At 47.3% G+C, this 21,911-nt stretch overlaps 1 protein-coding gene across 3 annotated transcripts in view; it reads left to right on the top strand.

The window, feature by feature from the left end:
* Window positions 1-15,352, top strand: part of SLC7A4 (solute carrier family 7 member 4) — a 29,624-nt gene extending 14,272 nt beyond the window's left edge. For 2 of the 3 annotated variants that reach the window (XM_090062604.1, XM_090062605.1), the window contains 2 exons: window positions 1,295-1,403; window positions 9,723-13,052. In XM_090062604.1, coding sequence (XP_089918730.1) covers window positions 1,295-1,403; window positions 9,723-9,916 — 303 coding nt within the window. In that variant the 3' untranslated portion in view covers window positions 9,917-13,052. Of the gene's footprint in view, window positions 1-1,294; window positions 1,404-9,722; window positions 13,053-14,097 lie in introns of those variants that run through there. The other variant, XM_090062606.1, reaches the window with a different exon arrangement.
* The last annotated feature ends 6,559 nt before the right edge of the window (window positions 15,353-21,911 follow it).

The following is a 21,911-nucleotide window of genomic DNA, read 5'->3' as shown; positions in this document are numbered from 1 at the left end:
TCAGCCTTGTTTTAGATAAGCTGAACAAAGAGAGCTCTTTGCATCTCTCAATATCAGATGTTTTCTACAGCCCTTGAATCATAATTTTTGGCTCTTTGGTGCTTTTTACAGGGTTTCAACACGCTTTCTAAAATGTGCACAACATGACTGAACCCAGTAGTTCAGCATCTGTCACATCAATGCTAGATTAAAAGACAAATTAACTTTCCTGCTCCTTCTCCCCACTTCCCGTTTTAAGCAGCTAAGGTCCCATTAACCCTTTCTGTCACATGATCACACTGGGAGCCAGGAGAAGATTCAGGATTTCCCAAAGTGGGGTACACCCCTCATCACTGCAGGGGTGACTGTAAGCCCTGCTCCCAGACTCTTCCACCCCTGCTGATATAGACAAATTGCCCTTAGGAGTCTCCATGGACTTTTTAAGACCCTAAAGAAGGTAAAAATCCCCCCTGCCTGCCCCCTCCCCTGCCTGCCGTTGTTGCTTTCCCCATTTTTCAGGGGAAGCACCAGAGCTTTTCTTCCTGCCCCATCCAGGCTGCATATGGGATGAGCTCATTTGGGGATGGGGACAGTGGCAGTACCATGGCAGGAGAGTAGTTCCCCCTGCTCCCTGTCCCATCCCTCAGGAGCAGGTGTCGGGACAGGGATTTCCACCCCAGCCCCCACCCATCCCCATTGCCTCTTCCCAGTCTCCAATGAGCCCAGCCTACATTCAGCCCAGCTAGGATGGACAGGAATAGCCCTGTTGTTTTCCCCACCCAGGGGACAGCACAGACAGCAACAGTGGCAGATGGGGGAGGGGGTAAGAGGGAGGGAGGGGGGATTTCACCTCCTTTAGGGGATTTAAAATGTCCCCAGATGCACCTGTGGTGTGGTTCAATTCAAAATGGGGTGTAGCTGCACTACTGCATCCCCTGCTGGGAGCTTATGCTTAGCTGCTTGTCTGCTCTGATGCCTAAATCCTTTTCATAATTCCTCCCTCCCAGGATCCAATTCCTCATACCTAGGTAAAGCCTGTACTCCTTGTTCAGAGAAACAGATTTTTAGTTTTCTGTGTGGAAACATTGTTTGGAAGGACTCTGCTTATCACATGATCCAGATCATTTTGCATGACTGCTCTGCCCTCACTGTTTACCACTCCACCAGCCCTTGTGTCATTTTTAAGGCTGTAAGTTTTTTGTTTCTTAGCAGCAATTGTTTGCATTCCAGCATCCTTTGTTCTTATGATTTTGGTGATGTTTCTGGCAAACACAGGTTGCCTTATCCTTTGTCACTGCTAGCTTTTTTCCTGCAGATTCCACTTGTGCCACTGACCCCAGCAATGAGTATTCTTCTGAATATCTATCTAATGCTGAAGCTGCACTATATGACATGGCTCCGATTCTCCATCTGGCTGATCATAGGTGAGTTTGCATGGTGGCTGCAGAAACACTAACTCCACAGAGAACCTTAGCTCATATGGAAGGTGACTGGGCGCATTTACATGTGCATTAACAAGCTTTAGCTAATGTGCACTAAGTCTAGTACCTCCCCATTGTGAGGTACTAGAAAAATGTCTATTAGCCTCTCTTAATGTGCATTAACTGAAGAGCACAGTTTTAAGTGATACTTTAATGCACATCAAAATAGGCTAATGTGCATTAAAGCGCACGTTTAGGCATGCCCAGTGAAAACCACAATGATTCTGATCTCAGACATGCTGAGCTAGTTTGTGCAGCTGAACAATTAGAGTAAGTGTACACAGAGTTTCCTTGGAAAAAGCTGAGTAGTTTAAGTATGTGGGTTTGGAAGGGACCTCTTGGATCATGGCGTGCAACTCCTGCTAGTGCAGGCACCCCAGTATATAATCCCTGTCATAAATGGATCAAGCTACTTCTTAGGTTTTTGTCCTCATTACCCCAAAGGAAAATCTGTTCCATAGCTTCTTTGCTATAATGGTTGAAAATTTTCCTTTAATGTCTATCCCAAATTTATTCCTGACTAATCTTTACTCATTTGTTCTTGTGCCAACATTGCCCTTTAGCTTAAATAGCTCTTCACCCTTCCTGCATTTACTAATAATATATTTATAGACAGAAATTGCACTATCTCTTGGTCTTTGATTTACCAAGCTACATGAATCAAACTCTTCTAGTGTCCCTCTTAGTAGACCTTCTTTGTACCTGATCCATTTCAACTAATCTTTTCTGAACATAACTGACTAGAATTGTACATGGTACTTGAGATGCCTTCTAATCAGTACCTCATATAGTGGTATTGATATTTTCCTATCTCTGATTAAAATACCTTTCCTACTACATCCTAGGATCGCTTTGTCTTTTTCATGGCTCAGGGGATGCATCTACATGAGATGCTACAGCAATGTAGCATCGGCAGTCATGAATTGTGATGCCACCACTACTATGCAGTACCTCATTGCTACTGTGCAGTAAGGTTGGAAATGACCCATGCATTGCCAGGACAGTGCAATACCAGCAGTTACTGTGCAGTTGTTTAGAACTTGCTGAAGCAAGAACTAAATGACTGCACCATAACAACTATGCAGTTGGGCACATGTATAGACGCACCCAGAGTCATCATGTGATTGACTAGTACACCCAGGTCTTTCTTCCTGTGAGCCATTTCCATCTGGATCCTGATCTTGTAGCATAAACTTGTATTCGTCTCTAAGCACATGACCTTGCACTCTACTTCTGGGTATTGGACATTAGGAAGGCCTTTGACTTGGGTGTCCCATGATGCTCTCAAGGTAAAACTAGAGAACTGTGGGCTCAACAATGCAATGGTTCCGCATGGGCTGATTTGTCCTGGGCCCCGCACCCTGCTTGGGTCAGCTCTGAATAGATAGATCTGTCAACCTGGCGGAAGGTAGTAAGCGGGGTCCTTAGGGTTTCATACTTGAACCAGTGCTTTTCAACATCTTCAGTGATCTGGATGTGGGGGTGAAAGCACACTGGCAAAGTTCACCAATGACACTAAGCTGTGGGGAAGTGCAGCCACTCATGAGGATAGGCTGATGATCCAGACAGACCTAGACAGATTAGTTAGATGGGCAGGCCAGAACCAGATGCTGTTCAACACTGAAAAGTGTAAAGTGCTCCATCTGGGGAGGGAAAATCTGTGACAAACTTACAGGTTCAGTGGTGCCACACTAGCTAGCACCCCATTGAAAGGGATCTGGGGATAATAATTAACCATAAAATGAATATGAGCAGCCAGTGTGATGCTACAGTTAGCGGAGCAAACAATTCGCTGGCATGCGTCAACCGATGCATCGTGAGCAAAACTAAGGATGTTATTCTCACTCTACTCAGCATTGGTGAGGCCACAGCTGGAGTACTACATCTAGTTCTGTGTATCACACGTCAAGAAGGATGTGGAGAAACTTGAGAGAGTCCAGAGAAGAGCCACTTGTATGATTAGAGGCCTGACGAGCAAGCCATACAAGGAAAGGGTGATAGATATGGGACTGTTCAGCCTAGAAAAGAGAAGACTTCAAGGGGGATTTGATGGCAACTTACAAATATATCAGGGGCTAGGCAAACAGCTATTCACTAAAGCATCCCAGGGGAAAACTAGGAGCCATGGTCATAAACTCCTAGAAGAAGGTTTCAGACTACATATAAGGAAACATTTTTTCACTGTTCTTGTGACCAGGCTCTACAATAGACTCCCAGTGGGGTGGTGCAGGTACCTACCCTGGAGATCTTCAAAAGGAGACTGGATGGATACCTTGCCAGGGCTATTTGACCCCAGCAGTCTTTCCTGCCCAGAGCAGGGGGGCTGGACCCAGTGATCTCGTGAGGTCCATTCCAGACCTAAACTTCTGTGAATATTATCACATTTATATAACCCTAGTTGTGTTGTCCTCAACCTCATTTAGTTCTTCCCTTATGATATCATGGTCCTCCTCTTTATAGTCAGTACTTCCCAACTTTACATCATCAACAGGGATCCTGGTTTTTCCTGATAAAAAAAAATCCAAAATCCATGATTAAAATTAAAGTCCCCTCCCCCACACCCTCCCTGGCCTATCTGGTGCCCCTCAATTCCCACCACAGGGAAGGCAGTGCAGAGCATGGCAGCAGTGAAGTGGCGGTGGCTCCACAGGCAAGCAGTGCAGGGCAGCGGTGCCCCTCTATGGGCCACACGCAAGCCAAATGGCAGGGGTGGGGGGGGCTTGCATGTGGCGGCCACCACTGCACAACTGCCACGCCCCATGCTGCCTTCCTGTGGCCGGCCGCAGGGCTATGTGGGCACAGCTCCGCATCCCCACAGGCAAGTGACATGGGGTGCAACAGCAACAGTGGTGGTGTGGTGGTGGCGGCTACCATGTGTGAGCCCCTCCTGGCTGGCTGGTCAGACAGCTTGTGTGTGGCCCACGCTGCTTGCCTGCAGAGCTGTGTGGCCACGGAGCTGTGTGGCCAGCCATGGGAAGGCAGCACAGGGCGCAACCACCCAAGCACTCCAGAGCTTCCCCCAACACCGCCCTACCCCACAACCCCCCCAAGTCCCCTGCAAGCCCCACTTACCTAACCTTGCAGGCTTGAGAAGGAAAGTGAACCTGAGGCAAGCCTTGGGACTGACTAAAAGCCTCAGGCCCCCCCAACTCTGGGCAGGGCTGGGGGTTCCCCACCCTTTTTGCAATCAGTTCTTGCAGGCTGGAACTCTGCCTATCTGCAGAGCTCTTTGCAAAAGGGGGAATCCACTTCTTTCTCTGCTAACAGGTGAAATCCACATTTTTCTCTGAAAAAAATGGGAAATCCATGGTTTTCTCTGTTGTTACATGGGAAACAGAAAGCCCTGATCTCTGGTCATCAACAAATATCATTAGTACACACATTTTTTACACCAAGGGCATTCATGAAAATATTAAACCCCATTCATTCTCACAAGTCCATTATTTCCCTTTTGAACACTGTCATCTATTTCCTACCACTGTGCCAGCTTCTTACCTCATAGTTTTTGTTCTAATCCGCATCTTCTCTAATAATTTTCCACATGGCAAAGTATCAAATGCTTTACTGATGCTCAGCTAAATGAGATATACAAATGAGATATTTTCTTTGTCTGGGTCAGTGGTTCTCAACCTTTTTAGACTCACGGCACCCTTGGACAATGAGCTCTAAGTTTGCACTCATTATTTGATTATGGAAAAATATGTCAATTTTTCTATTGCAAGGAACTCAGACCACAGCAGTTTAGAGGTTTTTTTAATGCTATGGATTCTTATTTGAAATCATTGGGTTTATCTTGTGAATCATATTTGTACACTCAACAGTGCTAACATTACATGGCATCTCTTGGCACTCCTAAAAGGATCTCCAGGCACCCCTGGGTGCTGCAGCACCCTAGTTGAGAATCAGTCTAGACAATTAGTTAACAGTTTGTTAAAGAAAACTATATGACTAGTCTGACAGTGATCATTTTTGGTAAATCCATTTTTGCAGTTTATCCCATTTACCATTCATCTCCATGTCTTTAATTATTCTTTCCTTTAATATTTGTTCCTAAGCCTTTCATACTTTTGAGATCAGACTAATAGACCTGCATTTGCCTGGATCCTTTTAGCCCTTTTTCCTCCCTTTGTTTGACTCCAGTGATATGGAGTCCCTAACTTGATAAATTAAATTGAAACGTTTGTTCTTAGGTTCATGTTTTCATGAGACAGTTCTTTCACAGATTCACAGACGTTTAGGGCTGGAAGGGATTTTGTGAGATCAATTCTTAGACAGATTTTCTAGTCCCTCCAGTCTGACTGCATTAAACTCACAGAGCATTGACACGTACATTTGGAGCCATTTCAAAAAGGGAGTGTTTCAAATAAGCAGTATCTGTAGAGGTAGAGTCAGAGGGTGCATCTACACATGGTGATTTAAGGTACATTTGCCATTTTTAAGGTGCATTAAGGGTATGGGTCTACATGTGTGCACACTTAATAGACCTTAAAAATGGTGATTTTTAGGCTAAAAAGCACCTAATTTTTGAATGGCTACATAAATCAGGTGTAGACACTTTAAGGTGCCTTAACACTATGTGATTGAGTGGTCTGGAGCAGAGCCTCTGGGGCCCCACATTGCTGCTGGGTGCTGCCAAGAAGATGTGGTGCGTTCTGTTCTGCCAGACACAGATGCTGGAGCTGGAGCAGCTGTTCCGGCGGCAGGGGTCCCTGTTGATGTGCAGTAAGCCAGCAGAGGGGGCAGAAGGCACAAAGGCTCCTGTCAGAGAACAAGGGAAAGGCCCCCTGTGACTCCCTGCAGGGGAAGGGGGCAGTACAGCATGGGCAGGGCTTTTGCTAGTAGCTCCCCTGCGCATCTCCCTCTGGGTGGGTTTGCTGGCTGGGCAATGCAGTCCTGCAGGTTGCCCGATGAGCCACGTTACAGTGCCTTAAGGCATCCATGTGTAGATGCATGCCTAAATCACCTTGATGTACCTTAGGCTAAGGCGCATTAAGCTTAGGCATGCATAAATTCATGTGTAGACATGCCCATACAGCCATATAGAAATAAGACTGGAAAGGACCTCCAGATGTCATTTAATCCAACTCCCTGCCAGAAGCAGGATCATCCCTATCCAAACCATCCTGGGACAGAGCCCAGGGCACAGCTGCCAGCTGCTCCCTGCACACCCCTGCCTTTCAGTGTGTGTTTTGGGTTGGGGGGAGGGAGATGTGCACATGTGTGTTTGTGGGGGTTGGGGCTGCCTGGGTGCTAGGTCCCGGGAGCCAGCTGGGGTCAGGGGAGGGAGGTGGGTGCAGGGGGTGCATTCAGCAGAGTTTTCCCAGGCAGTGTGGTCCACAGTTGCCCCCATGGCATATCACATACAGCCAAGTCTGACCAGGAACAGCCCATGGCAAACTCCATCCCATAACTCCATGCATAATCACAATGCAAAGCTATTTTTCTCCACTTAAAAAGAAATGGGAAGTGATGGAAAATGGAAGTTTTACTAATATGCTAGAGGCCTAAGGCTATATTATTCAGTAAGTATGGGTTTTGACAGCCTTACTGCCAGCCCTGAGGTGGCGCAAGCACTTGGTGCCAGGGGAATACAACTGTTATCCCTCAGGCTGGCCACAGACAGAACTGCTCCCCGCACACCTGTATGTGCATCCACCAGATACTTCACAATTCATAGTTTCATAATTGGTAGGGTAGGAAGGGACCTGAGCAGATCATCATGTCCAACCCCCTACCATGGCAGGAGAGAATGCTGGGGTCAAATGAAGAATGCTGGGTCAAATTGCCCCAAAATGCCCCTCATCATCCTTTATACATTGCTCCTGCCACTTCAAATGCTTCCTCTCTCCACTCTGTCCTATTATCCCATAAATCCTCCATCTTCATCCCTACCCCATCAGCACCCCTCACTGAGTCCTGTCCTGCCCCATTACTGTCTCTATGAACTCACTGCACCCTGCACAGATCAGTCCCTATCATGCCTTTGGTGGCACTGGATTTATGACCCAGATACCTTGCTCCGGGTGGACCCTAAACCCTCAGACCAACCAGGACCTCTCCATTTGATAATAGGTGAATTGTATTGCTACACAGTGATAGCAGGTAAGAATAATGCAAACAATTCTATATTTACCAGTCTTTGAGCTGCCCAAAGTCAAGGTACATCTGGCCAGTATGTGAGCTTCACTCTGAGGTTCTCTCTTGAATGTCAGATATCAGCAGCCTGGATGTTGGCAGCCAAGCCCCTCCCCCCCCATTAGCTCCCCCAGTGGGGTTGATGGGACAGGCTGGTGGTATGCCCTCTCTCCATGGTGGCCTTGGGTTCCCCTCTTGGGGACTCTTTGCTGCTTTGATATCCCTCTTTTTGTATCTCTGTGGTGACTCTTCATCTTTGGGCATCGCTGATTGGTCTTTCTGTGGTTGTTGTACTATCCATGTTCTGTCTTGCCAGCATATTCCTTTGTTCCACAAAGGCATCACATGTACACATCCTAATTTGGGCTTTACCAGTCTTCTCCTAATTTGATCTGTTCCCCCAGACTAGAAATTCCAAGGGCTCTGAAGCTGGATACTGTGACCTGGTGCCACCTTATCATGAATAGCATGGTACATGTTTTTAATTTCCTAGCCTGTGTGTCTGCTTGCCTGTCAGACATGGTGGGCATTGAGGAAACTTTCTCAAACGGGCTTTTTAGAAATCAATAAACCCTTCCCATTGTCCTGGACTATTGTTCTAATGCATAGCTACTTTACCTACAAGCTAATTCCTAAAAGCGAACTTCTAAATGACATTTTATAGCCATCAGCCCCAGCCCCCTGAGCCCTCTTCTTCCCCTCTAAACATCCAAGCCTCACTGCAGTCCCTCATAGCCCCTGGGCCTCCCTCCCTGGCAATCCCTGTCACTTCAAAACCCAATATCCCAGCCCCTTTTCATACCACACCCCTCTACCCAGTCACTGCCCCTCCATTGGCCTTTGTTCACACATAACAATTAGAACGTAACAGCTACTGTTCCTTTTGAAATGGCTCCGGGTGTACCTGTGTTGATCCCTGTCCATCGATTTGCATCTGAGATTGCTAGGGAATTCAATTCAGAATCTATCAAACAGTTGGCAGCGCCCACTACTTATTTAGTCACTGTCAAGGAGGTTGGCAGGGACAAAGCAAAAAGAGTACTGATCTCCAAAGAGTGTGATTCTGGCAATCACAACTCTGACTTGCATCCTATGTAGCAGGCTGGAGCAACCAGCAAGAGAAAATCCTGGGACCTTGGGCACTGGGGGGCTAGGGGGTACACTTTAATTAGAGCGGCTCTAAGAACCGTTGTAATTAAAATGCCCAGAGTGTCCCATGTATTAGCTTTCCCACCTTTCAAAATGGCAGCAGGAAGACTTTATTTAAAGCTCGTCAAACAAGCTTTAGATGAAGCGTCCCTGCCACCATTTTGAAGCACGGGGATGCTAATACTAATACACGAGATGTGGGAGGCTACTGGAGCACGGTAATTGTCTGTGCTGGTAATTTATCATGATTGTTGACTGTTGTCTCATCCATTGCCATCATACTGTGGTCTCTATGGGTGCCTATACATGAGCAGGGAGGCTGCTCTAACACGTTGGATTTCCAATGCAGTCTCCCTGCTTGTGTATAGGCACCCACAGAGACCACAGAATTGTGGGAAAGGATGAGACAACAGTTAGCACAAACAACCATGATAAATTTATGTTTATTATAGACCCTTGAATGAATGGTTGTTGGGAATGCATTTTAGATCTGGATTTTAGAGAAAGATTTAAAAAATATACGCCTATCACTCATTGGAAAAAATAATTTATATTGACTTCAGTTAAAATAGATAAATAAGTGAATAAATGGCTCTGGCAGAATAGAGAGAAGTGGAGTCTTTTTGTAGCTTTAGATTTAACTCTCCAGGAGGGTGTGTGTATACTGCAATGATCACAGAGCCATCATACAGAGGAGAGATGTGCAACTATCACATGAACTGAAACTGGCTGAAAGACATAGATAATGGATCATCGTATATACAGGGAGCTGAGTACATGGGAGATGGCTACTAGAGTACTGCAGGAATTGGTGCCAAGGCTTCTATCACAAGATGTATGCATTCCCTTTCTTCCCTACATGTACCTCCCTCTAGCACATGGGATAGTTCTGTTCCTCCAGCCCTGAGATCAATCCTGTTCTCTTGGAACCACCTCGTTTTTGCCTCCTGCTAACCTAAGCTCTTTCCCCTGCTCTAGGCCTCCTGGTGTACTTTGGCTATGGCATCTGGCACAGCAAAGAGAATCTACGGGAGCCAAAGTCTCACAACGTGAGTGCCCGCTATGTGGTGTTTCCCAGCAGCAGCCTTGAGGAGACACTGCAAGCAGTTCAGCCCAGTCCCCAAGCATCAACAGGGCTTGCAGATATAGTGAATGAGGAAGCCAAGAGATGATTCTGTTTGGGAAGGGAAGCCTGTGTCCATCTAAGTGGTGACAGCCTCCCTGAGTGATAAAAGAGCACCTGCCTACCCATTCTCTTCTGCAGCAGTAGCTGAGAGGGATGGGTCTGCCTTGGTCATGCTCTGTTCTCTAGAGAGGGCTGTGATACACATGCTTTCCTATCCTCACTGAGCACATGCAGCAGGGTGGAGAGAGCTGAATCCCTTGTATGTGGGAATCTGGCTTTTATCTCCCTACTTCAGCTTCTCTGGTTTGGTAAATTATAATCCTTGTTCTTACCACTTTTTTCTCCAGAACCCACTGCAAAACTCTGGGATATTAGGAAAGGAGCTAAAACCCTTTTCTATGCTTGTATCCATCCATGCCCTGCCAGTCTTGAAATAGCCAGGAGACAGCCTCATGACCATTCTCATCAGAGCCTTCTGTTTTTTCCCATAATTCACAGAGAGCTTTAAAGGGCCTCTTCAAAACAGGGCTTTATCCTTTTTCCTACTTTAGTCTTAGGCCACCATGGCTTTCATCTCCCTTTGCCTCAGTTTCCATCTCTAAAATGAGGATTATTGTGATGCTGAACAGGGATAACTGAATAGAAGAATGTTCAGAATGTATGTACCACATGTGTACCCATCAGGCACTTCCTGGCATTTCTTCTGCAGGTCTCCCTGTAAAGCAAAGTTGTGGATGCAAGCTGCTAGTTCAGTGGGATAACTCCAACAGGAAAATCCTTGTTTTCAATCTTCTAAAAGGGACAGAGATGAGTGTGGCTGCACAGGACATTCCAAGAGCTTCCTGTTATTCTCAGAAACCTTGGATGGTACAAAGTGAGGCCTGGGGAGAAGAGTCTGTCCCATTGTGCACCCTGTAAGAAGCCATGACTACCTAGTATAAATTCAGATTAGGGAGTCCTATGTAGTTTATCAGATTTCTGATGTGATATATTTGTAGCCAGTAGGCAAATGTAATTCAGCCCAGGCTCTTTGCTTGTGTTCTTGACCATGTAAGTGGTCTGTTAAGCATTAGGTCAATTCCATATCACTTCAGCCTTTTAACTTTGCAGTGCTCAGTCCTCTGCATGAGAGAAAACAGTCCCTTCCCTGAGGATAGCACAAGCTAAAAGCGAAAAACACAGGATCTGTGCAAGACCTGAGAAAGCATAACCCAGAACCTGAGTTCTTTCTTTGGCATATTCCCCTGAATATGAATTACAGAGACGTATAGCTAGAAGAGACCTCCAAAGGTCTTCTAGTCCAATCCCTTGCTGAGGCAGGATCGTTCCTGTCCAAACCATCCTATACAAATCCATAATCTAAACTTTTTGTAAAACTACCATCAACCCTGATATAATGCAAGATATAACACTAAACCTGCCACAGGTAAAGTGGGGGAACCACAGTAGCCAGCATCCTGCTTCTATAAAAGGTTGTTAATATAGGCTTAAGAGATCCCAGGAAGAGGAATCACGGCCCCTGCTATAGAGGAAGGCAAAAACCTCCACAGTTCATACCAAGAAGCAGAAGCAGCCAGTTGCCCACAAAGAGGGTCAGGGAGGTGTCACTTGACTCAGCTCTGAACAAAAGCTTAGGGATCAATATGTGCTGTTTTTTTCCTGCAAGTTATAGAATCCTTCCCAGCAGTATAGAGGCTGCAAAGCATTATGCAGAACCTACTCTTGCCTCCCTTATAAACCTTCACAATTCCAGCTAGTTTAGCCCATCTCTGGCACAAGGGCCTGCAAAGAGATGCTTAGGATTCATGCTCCTATGCCAAAGGACTTTTCCACTGGCCACTTGCATGCCCCTTACAGCCATTAGCTGTTCTGGTGGCATATTGTTTAATTTCAATTAAAAACTTCAACTTTTTAATTAAACCTATCAGTGTCCCTGCAGCTTCAGGGCTTGGACTGAAATAAGAGCTCCAGAACTCCAGCGTTTTCTCATGAAATGCTTGAAGCTTTCTTTGTTTAGTGACTCCCTTTCAGAGACTGTTTTCTGGGACCCTCTTTACTATTGCAAGAGCTTTGAGCAATGGTTCTCAACCTTTTTAGACTCAAGACACCCCTCAGAAAATGCCAGCTTTTAGTTTTCACTTGTTTGTTTGTTTGACTACAGAAAAAAACTCAAAAAGTCCGCAAGAATGTTTTTTAACACTACAGATTCCTTTTTGAAATTTTGGGGCTTTTTTGTGAATCATATTTGTACACCTAATGGTGCTAATATTGTGTGGCATCCCGCAGGACCTTTGAAAGGATCTCAAGGCATCCCAGGGTACTGAGGCACAGGGAAAGGCCTCACTACAGGTCAGCTAAGATTTGAGGCTCCCTTTTCCAAAATCATCCCTCACCTTTGGATGACTTCATTTTCCAGTGTAGGCAAAGTAGTTGCTGCTGTCCAGGCAACCAGGCCCAGGCAGAGCTCAAAAGAGCAGTTGTGGCCTACTTGTGTTACCTGTCCTGACTCCCTGCTGTATGCAGTGGTGATGGAGACATTTGCTGTATTAAAATTCTCTGCCTGTGTATTTGGGCAGTTTTGTCAGTATGGGAACTGAGAGCTGAAGCTTTGTAATTCTTTAGTAGGAAGAAGTGAGTATATAGGCAAGAAGAAGACTGACTAATTACTGGGTTGTGCAGAACAGATGCCACAGTTACTGAAGCTATTAAGGATGGGGCAGATCTTCCTCATATCATAATGAGGATTGGGTGTAAATCTGGAAGCCAGCCACAGCCTGGTTGGGAGCAGCAGAATGAGCACTGGGTTACCTACCCAAGTCCCTTCCCCCTGCCACAGCTTGGATTTCATGTCTCTACTGGACCTAGAGAAGCCCGTAGGCTCGACAGTGGGGAACATTCCAAGTTCAGCATATGGGCTCTGTTGTGGATTTGCTGAGACTGCCCAAGGTGTTGAATCTGGCACACACTTGTGTTGTCCAGGCTTCTCCTTGCTCTGTTGCTGCCATTTGATCACCCCCTGCCCTTGCATTTTGTGAAACATTGTATTTAGAAGTGTGTGAAAGGCTATTATTGCAAACTGAGTCCTGTGTTCCTGCAGTGCTGTGGCTCTTCTCAGTGTCTCTGTATAATGGCTTGTTTTAAAGATGCTGAATCCAATCCCATTATAAACACTGGTCCTTTAACCACTCTGGCTGGGTCTGTTCATGTGACTCTGTATGTCTAGGTGCAGCCAGCAAGGTACTTTGCTGAGATTGCCCCTTTCCCCACACCATAAGCCCAAAAAAGCCCTTTCTTTTGTACTTCCATTGCACCAACATAAGAGGAGGGCTGTAGTTTGGAGGCTTTGCTCTTCCAGAACATTCATAGTTTGATATCATCCCTCTAAATCCCTGCAACACTGGACATTGGCCAGAAGCACCAGGTTACAAGAAACACCTGAGTGCAGAAGTTCTCCACAAGGAGAATGAAATTTCATATTTCCCCTACATAACAATCTGCAGTTCGCTCTAACCTGACTTCACTGTCTTGGGAACACAAGAGCAGATAAAGACACAGACATAAGAGCGTAAAGCCCCACCTCTTGGAGTCATGTAATGAGACCATAATCCCATTTTAAAAATTTAGGTGGTTATGGTTGCATTGAGAAGCATGAGAATGTGGCCCAAGTGCCAATTACTGCAATATCACCTGCCTTTGTAGGGAGCTTTATAAGGGTACTCCAAGAGAATTGACTCTAGGCTCTGGAGGATTCTGTTCCAGCAAGAGCCTCTACATGTATCTGGTCCAGATCATTCTCAGAAGCTGACTTGCCCCTGGCAAGTCCTAGCAGTCCCTATCCCTCTCCAAGAGGAGACTTTGTCTGATGCCACTGTCATTGGGGCTAAGGGCAGGACAATAGATGGTGTCTTGCTTTGAAGACACATATTTGCCTCAGTCCTACTCCCACAGACTCACTGCAGTCCGTGTTCATATTTTCTTTGCTATTAGCCCTTTCTCTACAAACTCTGGTCCTGGAGTCCCTGCTCCCACACCCACCACCCAGCCTGTGATGTTCCTGCTCTTTTTTCTTCCTCCTTGTTCTCTTTTTTGGAAGAACACACCACTCCACTGCTAAAGAATCCAGCCAGTTATTTGTAAAGAAGCCAGTTAAGTCTAAATTACTTAGATGTCTAAGTATGTTGAAATATTTGGGCCCAAATCGCTGCTTCAAATTTACCTCTATCACAGCCTCCTCAAGGTCAGAGACCAAGCTGATGAATAAGGAAGCACTTGGAGAGAAGACTGAAGGCATGTGCCTGCTACTTGGTAAGATGTCTATAACCTAGGAATCATTTTGGATTCTCATATAGTCCTACAGTCTTTATATAGCCATTTTCATAGCCCATTCTCAAAGTAATTGCAGTTCTCAAGCAAAGAAAAATCTGCTGTGGAAAGGCAAAAACACTCCTCTCCTCTACTGCCTTAGTTGGCCAGTTGTGATGCCATGGACATGACTGTGTGTGAGTATAGGTAGATTCTTAATCAGGTGTGAGTGAGTCCGGATGGTGTGACTTTACAGGTTGGACAGTGACAACTGTAATATCCTTGGGCAGCAGCCTACTTTGATATACATTTTAGTGAGAGGATTCTGTATTGCATGCAAGTATGTTGTCCTGCAGACCCCTGCTAGCATACACCAGCTGGTGTAGATGCCACGTAGCAGTGCCTAAGCCAGAAATGAAAAATTGTCTTAGGACAAGTGAAGAAATACTTAAATACCTTTAAAAACTTAAGCCAAATGGTATAAGAAGGCCTATTTCCTAAAACTGAAAATAGTAACAGGAAAATATTTTAAACAAATAATGGAAATAAAAATTGGGAGTAGCTTAAGAAAACTTCACTAAATGGCTGCCCAAAAATGCTAGTTTCTCAGCTACAAAAGAAAGGTTTCTGTTAACAAGGTATTTTGGTAAAGACTCAAAAGCCATGATTTAAAAAAAAAGAAAGTATTCAGCAAATAGGAAAAACACGAAGCTGATAGCAGCAACTATGAATCAGAAGTCATGAAATGCAAACAACTAATAAGAGGAGCTAAAGTTATTGTATAGGAGGAAGAACGAAATCCCAACAAATATCTAAGCCCATCCCAGCATAGGTGTGGTAAAATCACTAATAATTAGGCAGATCACTCTGAAGCATTCAGTGAATTATTCAATTCTTTATTTGGAATGCAATCAGATGACATATTTAAAGCTGAAGATGGTCATGAAATACTTTCTGTTCCAGCAAAAAATAAGGCTAAAACAGGAACTACTATCAGTAAACATTTTTAAATAGGCAGGATTGGCCAACTTCCATCTAAGGTTGCATCCCCATGAGCAGGGGTGTGGGGTTGCTGCAGGGAAAAAAGCAGTGGCATGAATTCATGCTGCTGCTTTTTGCCCCCGTGCATACCCCTGCACATGGGGTTAGCGCAGGGAAAAATGCTCAGGGGTGGGGTGGGGGAGGCTGGGGCAGTACCTGGGCTGGCCGCAGCAGCCTTACCTGAGGTCATAGGGCCCTTACTATGTGACCAATAGTTTGACAAAGTAACTTCTTGAGTGGATGAAGGGCATAAAGTGGTTATAGTGTATCTGGACTTCAGCAAGGCTTTTGACAAGGTCCAGCATGACCTTCTCATAAACAAATTGGAGAAATGTGAGCCAGACAAAGCTAGTATGAAGAGGATAGATAGCTGGCTCAATAGTTACAAACAAAGGGTAAATATTAATAGGTCCGTGTCAGAATGGAAGGAGGTTTTGAGTGGAGCCCCACAGGCATCAGTTTTGGGCTCAGTGTTGTTCACTGTGTTTATTAACAATTTGTATGCTGGTACAGAAAGTTGATAAATGCAAGGTAATGCACATGGGGAAAAATAAACTAAGTATACTTACACAATACTGCTTTCTGAACTAGCGGTTATGACTCAGGAAAGACCTAAGAGTTATTGTAGACAGTACTCTAAAAATGTCAGCTCAGTGTGCAGCAGTGATCAAAAAAAGCCAATAAACTGTTTGGCATCACTAAGAAGGAAATTTAAAACAAAACAGAGAGCATTATCATGCCATTATAAAAATCCATGGTGTGCCTGCACCTTGACTATTGGTTCTGCACTTCTGGTCTCTGGATCTTCAAAATGGTGTGGCAATATTTGAAAAAGGTATAGAGAGGGTAGCAGAACCTAACTGAGGTGATCAAGGATACAGAGCAGCAGCCATTTCAAGAAAGACTAAAAAGACTAGAACTCTTCAGGTAGGAAAGGAGAAGGCTGAGGGGAGATACGATGGAGGTCTATACAATCATGAAATGTGTGAACCAAGTGAATGGGACTGTTGTTCACCAAGTCCCAAAACACTAGAAATAGGGGACACCAATTGAAATTAGTTGATGACAAGTTTAAAACTAAGAAGAGAAAGTGCTTTTTCATGCAACACAAAGTTAACTTAATGGAATTCATTGCCACTGGAGGTGGTAGGGGAAAATAACATAGCCACATTCAAAGAAGAGACTAGATACATTCATGGATAATAGATCTACTAGCAGCTACTGAACAATTAGATATGTTTTCTCTGGTATCTCTAAGCAAATAATAGTGGATGCCAGGCATAGATGCTGACTTTTATTTTTTGCCAGGGCAGGGAACTTGAGATGATGGACACATGGAAAATTTTACATATTTCAGGTGACAGCCCAATTCCTGAGAGGGCCCAGGACCCTCGGGGCCCCACGTACTCAGTGCCTCTGATGTCAGGGCAGATATTGAATAGGAGATATCGTTCTGGAGATATATGGTTCAATGCTCTCCCTTTATAGCAGATGTTCCCAAACTGTTTCTTATTGTGTACCCCTTCCAGAATTACTAGCTGCCTGTATATTCCTACCAGTCTACATTTGATATTTTAACCCTTTAAATGCCTCAGGTGCACACACCACTGTTTGGGAACGCCTGCTCTATATCATGTTGTTCTGCCACTGTCAGAGACAGGCTTATTTACTATGTCAAGGGAAACCACGGGGTTAGGCTCACCAGGAGAACCTAGTGGCCTCCTTGATTAAGGGAGCTTTATAGAGATATAGCAACTAATTACTTGGGACAAATAGAAAGAAAAAAGGGATGGGAATGATGGTCACAGGTTTATAACAAGGAGGGTCACTGATCAGAGTACATTGGCTAGCGCTCACTGCCACTTGACCCAGGCCAAGGAGCCTATTGAAGCTGACCAATAAAGATTGGTCTCCCTCTGTTGGCAGAAGGGGCAGGTGGCAGAGGTGTCTGTGAAGCACATCAGATACATGCCACTAGAGATGGCTCCAAGCAGGAGAGACCAGATGGGGTCCTTGGTGACTCATGGAACCAGGGTGGAACACTAGCTGGTTCACTGAGCTTCTTTCTCATGGCTGTATGGGGCCTGAAACTATGTGGGGGAGAGACTGCACTTGGCACATGGAATGCTGCTGCATGGTTGCCGTCACCCACAGTTGGGGTCCCGTGGGTGCACCAGCTCCACCAGAGGAGGACCCTGGACAGGACCCACCTCCTGGACTACCTGGTCATGGTGTCAGAGGACTGGCTGGTGGACACTTGGGTCTGGCAGGCAGACGATTTGGCCTGCCAGGACAGGTGGTGGGCAGAAGATGTGCCCTGCCAGGACAGGAGGCAGGTGAGGACATGGTCCATGAGGACTGGTGGTGGGTGGAGGATGTGGCTGCTTGAGGATGCATGGGACTAGGAGGACTGGGAGTTCCAAGTGCAGCTCCTAGCCCTAGAGCAAGAGTGGGTGGAAGCACTGTGGGAGCAGACTACAGTACTGGGCAGGGCACTGCAGGCCATGGATGATGACTGCAAGGTGCTGGGCACCATTCTGGCCCTGGCATTCACCTTGCTACCAGCCACTGCCTTGGCCCCCAACCCTAGCTTCACCTACCCCCTGGAAGCCACCCACTGCCCAACAGCAGGGCCTGAGAAGAGGTCCTGTGGTGCCTCCAACAGATGGGAACCCCTGGCCCAGCCCCCACCCTGGGTCCAGGCCTGTTGTTCGCCCATGCCAGAGAGGCCCTGGCTGCCTTCACCCCTGGGTGAGTCCCCCACCCACTACATTTGCTGTGGCATGTACACACAGGGGAACAGCTAGAGGCCAGGGTGCTGGCCACCTGTCCTCGGGTTCTGCCCCCTAGGTGCCTCCACCCCATGGCTCTGAACCCTGGGATGGCACACATAAGACATTGTACATAGTTTTCATGGGGAAGATTTTTATTGTTGGTGGGTGGTGGAGGGGCCCTGTTTGTTGAAGGGAGTCTCTGTTTGTTGGGGATGGGGGCTCTGTGCGAGAGGGATGGAGGAGGGGGCTCTGATTGATTTGAGGGAAATAAAGATTTGTTCCTCTGAGATGTGTGGTGCTGGGTGGGCAGGGGTCCTGGGAGGTCCATGGGTGGCAATGCAGGCAGGCTAGAGTGGGAAGTTCTGGAGCAGGTGGTCAGCCAGTGCCTCTTGCACCCAGTACCCTGGTTCCCGGTGGTGGGTGCATGGCTCTCCTGGCACCTTGGGGGGTTGGGGGGTGGCCGCTGCTATCATTGCCACAGCAGCTGGTACTCCTGCTGCCAGGCGTCCTCTGCCTACCAGGCCTCCCCCACCCAGGCCTCATGGAAGAGCTCCTCCCGGGCTGCATTATTGACCCAGGGGAGTTTATTCTCAGCCAAATCAAGGGAGGCAGTGTGGGTATGCCAGCAGCCCTTCAGGTGGCCAAAGGTGCACTCCATCAGGGTGGGTAGGCAGGGTCCCTGATGAGGAGGTAGGGGCCACCACAGTGCTCAGCTGCAGGTCTGGCAGCCATGGCATGAATTGGTCACTGTGCACCAGGGCTGGCAGGGTGGAGTTGCCCAGCTGGCACTCTTGTGCATGCAGGCCCCACAGTGATCCATGAAGGCCCCTCTGGCTGTAATGGGAGCAGGCTCTGTAGGATGGGCAGATGATGGGGATGTGGGTCCCATCCAGGGCCCTGATGCACTGGGGGAATCCCAGGGCACAGAATCCCACCACCATTGCCAGGGGTTCATGCACATGGAGCAAGGTGCCTGCTAGCATGTCCTGGAGGGCACAGCACACCTCCAAGATGGCTTGCCCAGTGATGGCTGGGATCACACCAAACAGGTGGCTGACATACCATGGGTGGGTGGGCATGGCCAGCTTCAACAGGGCAAGGGCCAGCCAGGTGTCCACAGGGAAGGGCAACCACATGCCGGTGTCCTGCTGCTGCAGGCGTAACCAGAGCTGCTCCAGGAGATCCCTAAAGGTAGCCCGGGTCATCCTGAATGCCTCCAGCCACCATTAGTCATCTCAGATATACTGGATAATGTGTAGCCACCAGTCCTCGCTGGCCCAGTGGGCCTGGAAGTGGCAGAGCTGGAAAGCCATGGAGGCCCTGGCAGTGGCATCCTGAAACCCGTTGTTGGTGTCCCTGCCAGGGTCCAGCCAGGCAGACAGGGTCGAGGAGGCAGTTGTGAGGGAGTCAGGAGCAGTGAGATGGCTACAGGCCAGGCAGCAGTCAGCATAGCAGGCCAGCAGGGTCAGCATGGTGGCCAGCAGGACTGCAGGGCACTGGTCTTCACTGCCAGGACACAGGGGGACGCAGGCAGCGAGGAGAACGTGCCACATGCTGTCCCTGGGCTGTGCATGCTGCTCCCTGGCTTTTAAGGACGACTGCCAGCTGCTGCCAACTGCAGCCACAGCCTGGAGCTCCCCCATTGTAGGGCCCCAGGAAGCAGGAGCAGATTTGCTGCCATTGCTATTTGTAGATGCCCACCTGGAACCATTTACTCACAAATAATTTATTCTCAAATAAATTGGTGCTGCAGCAAGTGCACGTGTAGATGTGTCCAGTAAGTTTAAAAATGAACAAAAGAAAGTTTTTTCACACTGTGTGTAATTAAACTGTGGAACTCATTGCCACAAAATGTTGTGAAAGCTGACAGTTTGAACAGATTAAAAAAAGAAATTGGATGAAAGGTGCGTCAGTAGTTATTGAACATGGGAGTTAGGGGTACACCCTCTGAATCAGAACTTCATAGACCAACAGTTCCTAAACTCTGACAGATTACACACTGCCGATTTAAAATAATACAACCTTAAGTACCACCAGCAATTTTTTTCATATAAAGTAATCATAATAAACCTGCTAATGCATACCACCGACAGGTTGTCTACGTACCAGTGGTGGTACCCATACTACAGATTGGGAACTACTGTCCTAGACCTTAAATGCTGCAAGTGAGAGAGGAGTAGGGCTCAAATCCTACTCGTACCCCATCACTGTGGGTGCATCTACACATGGTGATTTAAGGTGCATTAGCCATTTTTTAAGTGCATTAAGGGCATAAGTCTACAGGTGTGCACCCTTAATGCACCTTAAAAATGGAGATTTTAAACTAATCACACCTAAATTTAATACCTGCATAAAACAGGTATCAAATGTAGATGCAATTAATTAAGGCACCTTAACCTTAATTAATGCCTTAAGGCACCTTAACGCTATGTGGCTGAGTGGTCTGGAGCCAAGCTAGTGGGGTCCCATGCTGCTGCCAGGCACCACCAAGAAGATGTGGTAGGTGCTGTTCTGCGAGGTTCAGATCCTGGCGCGGTGCTTCTGTCAGCAGTGATTGCTGTCGGCAGAGCAGGCAGGAGGCACAAGGGGTCCTGTCAAAGCACAAGGGAAATCCCCCACTACTCCCATGACTTCCTGCAAGGGAAAGGGGCAGTGCAGCATGGACATGGCCTTTGTTAGTGGCTCCCCCGTGCCTCTCCCTTGGGGCAAGGTTGCTGGCTGGGCAATGCAGCCCTGCAGGAGCAGGCCACCTCACTGCCCACCTGGGATTCAGGCACCCTTAGAAGCCTGTGCTGGGGCTTCCATCTGGGACAGCTGGCAGGTTGGGGTTGCATCTGCCCCCAGCACCTGGCATGGCATTCCCTGCTCCACCCACCTCTATCCCAGGCAAGCACCTGGCCTTGGTGCCAGACACTGGGTGGGAGAGGAGTTCATTTTGTACAGCCCCAGTGCAGGCTTGTAAGGGCACCTGAATCCTGACCAGGCAGTGAGGCATCCTGCCTCTGCAGGGCTGCATTGCCCAGCCAGAAAGCCCACCCCAAGGGAGAGGCACTGCAGAGCCACCAGCAAAGGCTCTGCTGGTACTGCACTGCCCTCTCCCCCTGCAGGGAGTTGTGGGGAGAGGGGTTGCTTTCCCTTGTGCTTTGACAGAAGCCCTCATGCCTCTTGCCCCCTCTGCTGACTTACTGCACACTGACAGGGTCTGCTACTGTGGGAGCCACTACTCCAGCTCCAGCATCTGTGCCTTCTAGAACAGCACCTGCCATGTCTTCTTCTTGGTGGTGCCTGGCAGCGGTGCGGTGCGGCTCGGCTCCAGTCTACTGTTGTCCAATGCTGGGGAGGCAGGAACATAGAGAGGGAATTAGGGCTGGGGCTGAGTCAACTGCATCCAGTGGAACTGGGGGCTACAACCCCCTTGGATGGCACTGGGCTGCACCACCTGGCTGCACCGCTTGGCTTCCCGGGTCTGTCCAGGGTGCTGACCAGGGCAGGCTGCCCAGTATCCAATGTGCCTTAGGATAAGGTTCATTAAGTTTAGGCACACATAAATTCATGTATAGACATGCCCTATGTGACACAGGATACTGGGAGAAATGGTCTGACTCAGTAAATGGCATTTTTTAATGTTCTAATGTAAATAATCTGCTTCCTACACCTGTTTAACTGCTGTCACAGCTTAGCATCATGGTCCTAGACAATTTATTCCTCACTTTCTCTAGGCTCCACAGTCAATATGTTGGCTGCAATATTCCTTATTTCTGAAAGTCTCTTTTGTTCCTGATTGTCAGGGCACAGCCTTGAATGTGAAGCCTTTTCCAGCCCAGCGTGGTTTCTCATCCCAACTTGCCACTCTATAGCAAACTGTTCAGTGTGGGCAAGGTTGACCAGGGGTCTCCATCAGGGTTTACTTATCGGTGCAGTCTC

Source organism: Crocodylus siamensis, chromosome 9 (assembly GCF_052110815.1).
Source record: "Crocodylus siamensis isolate JL-2025a chromosome 9, ASM5211081v1, whole genome shotgun sequence".
Classification (NCBI taxonomy): domain Eukaryota; kingdom Metazoa; phylum Chordata; order Crocodylia; family Crocodylidae; genus Crocodylus; species Crocodylus siamensis.
Note: the sequence above shows the minus strand (reverse complement) of the source record. Positions and strands in the feature narration are given on the sequence as shown.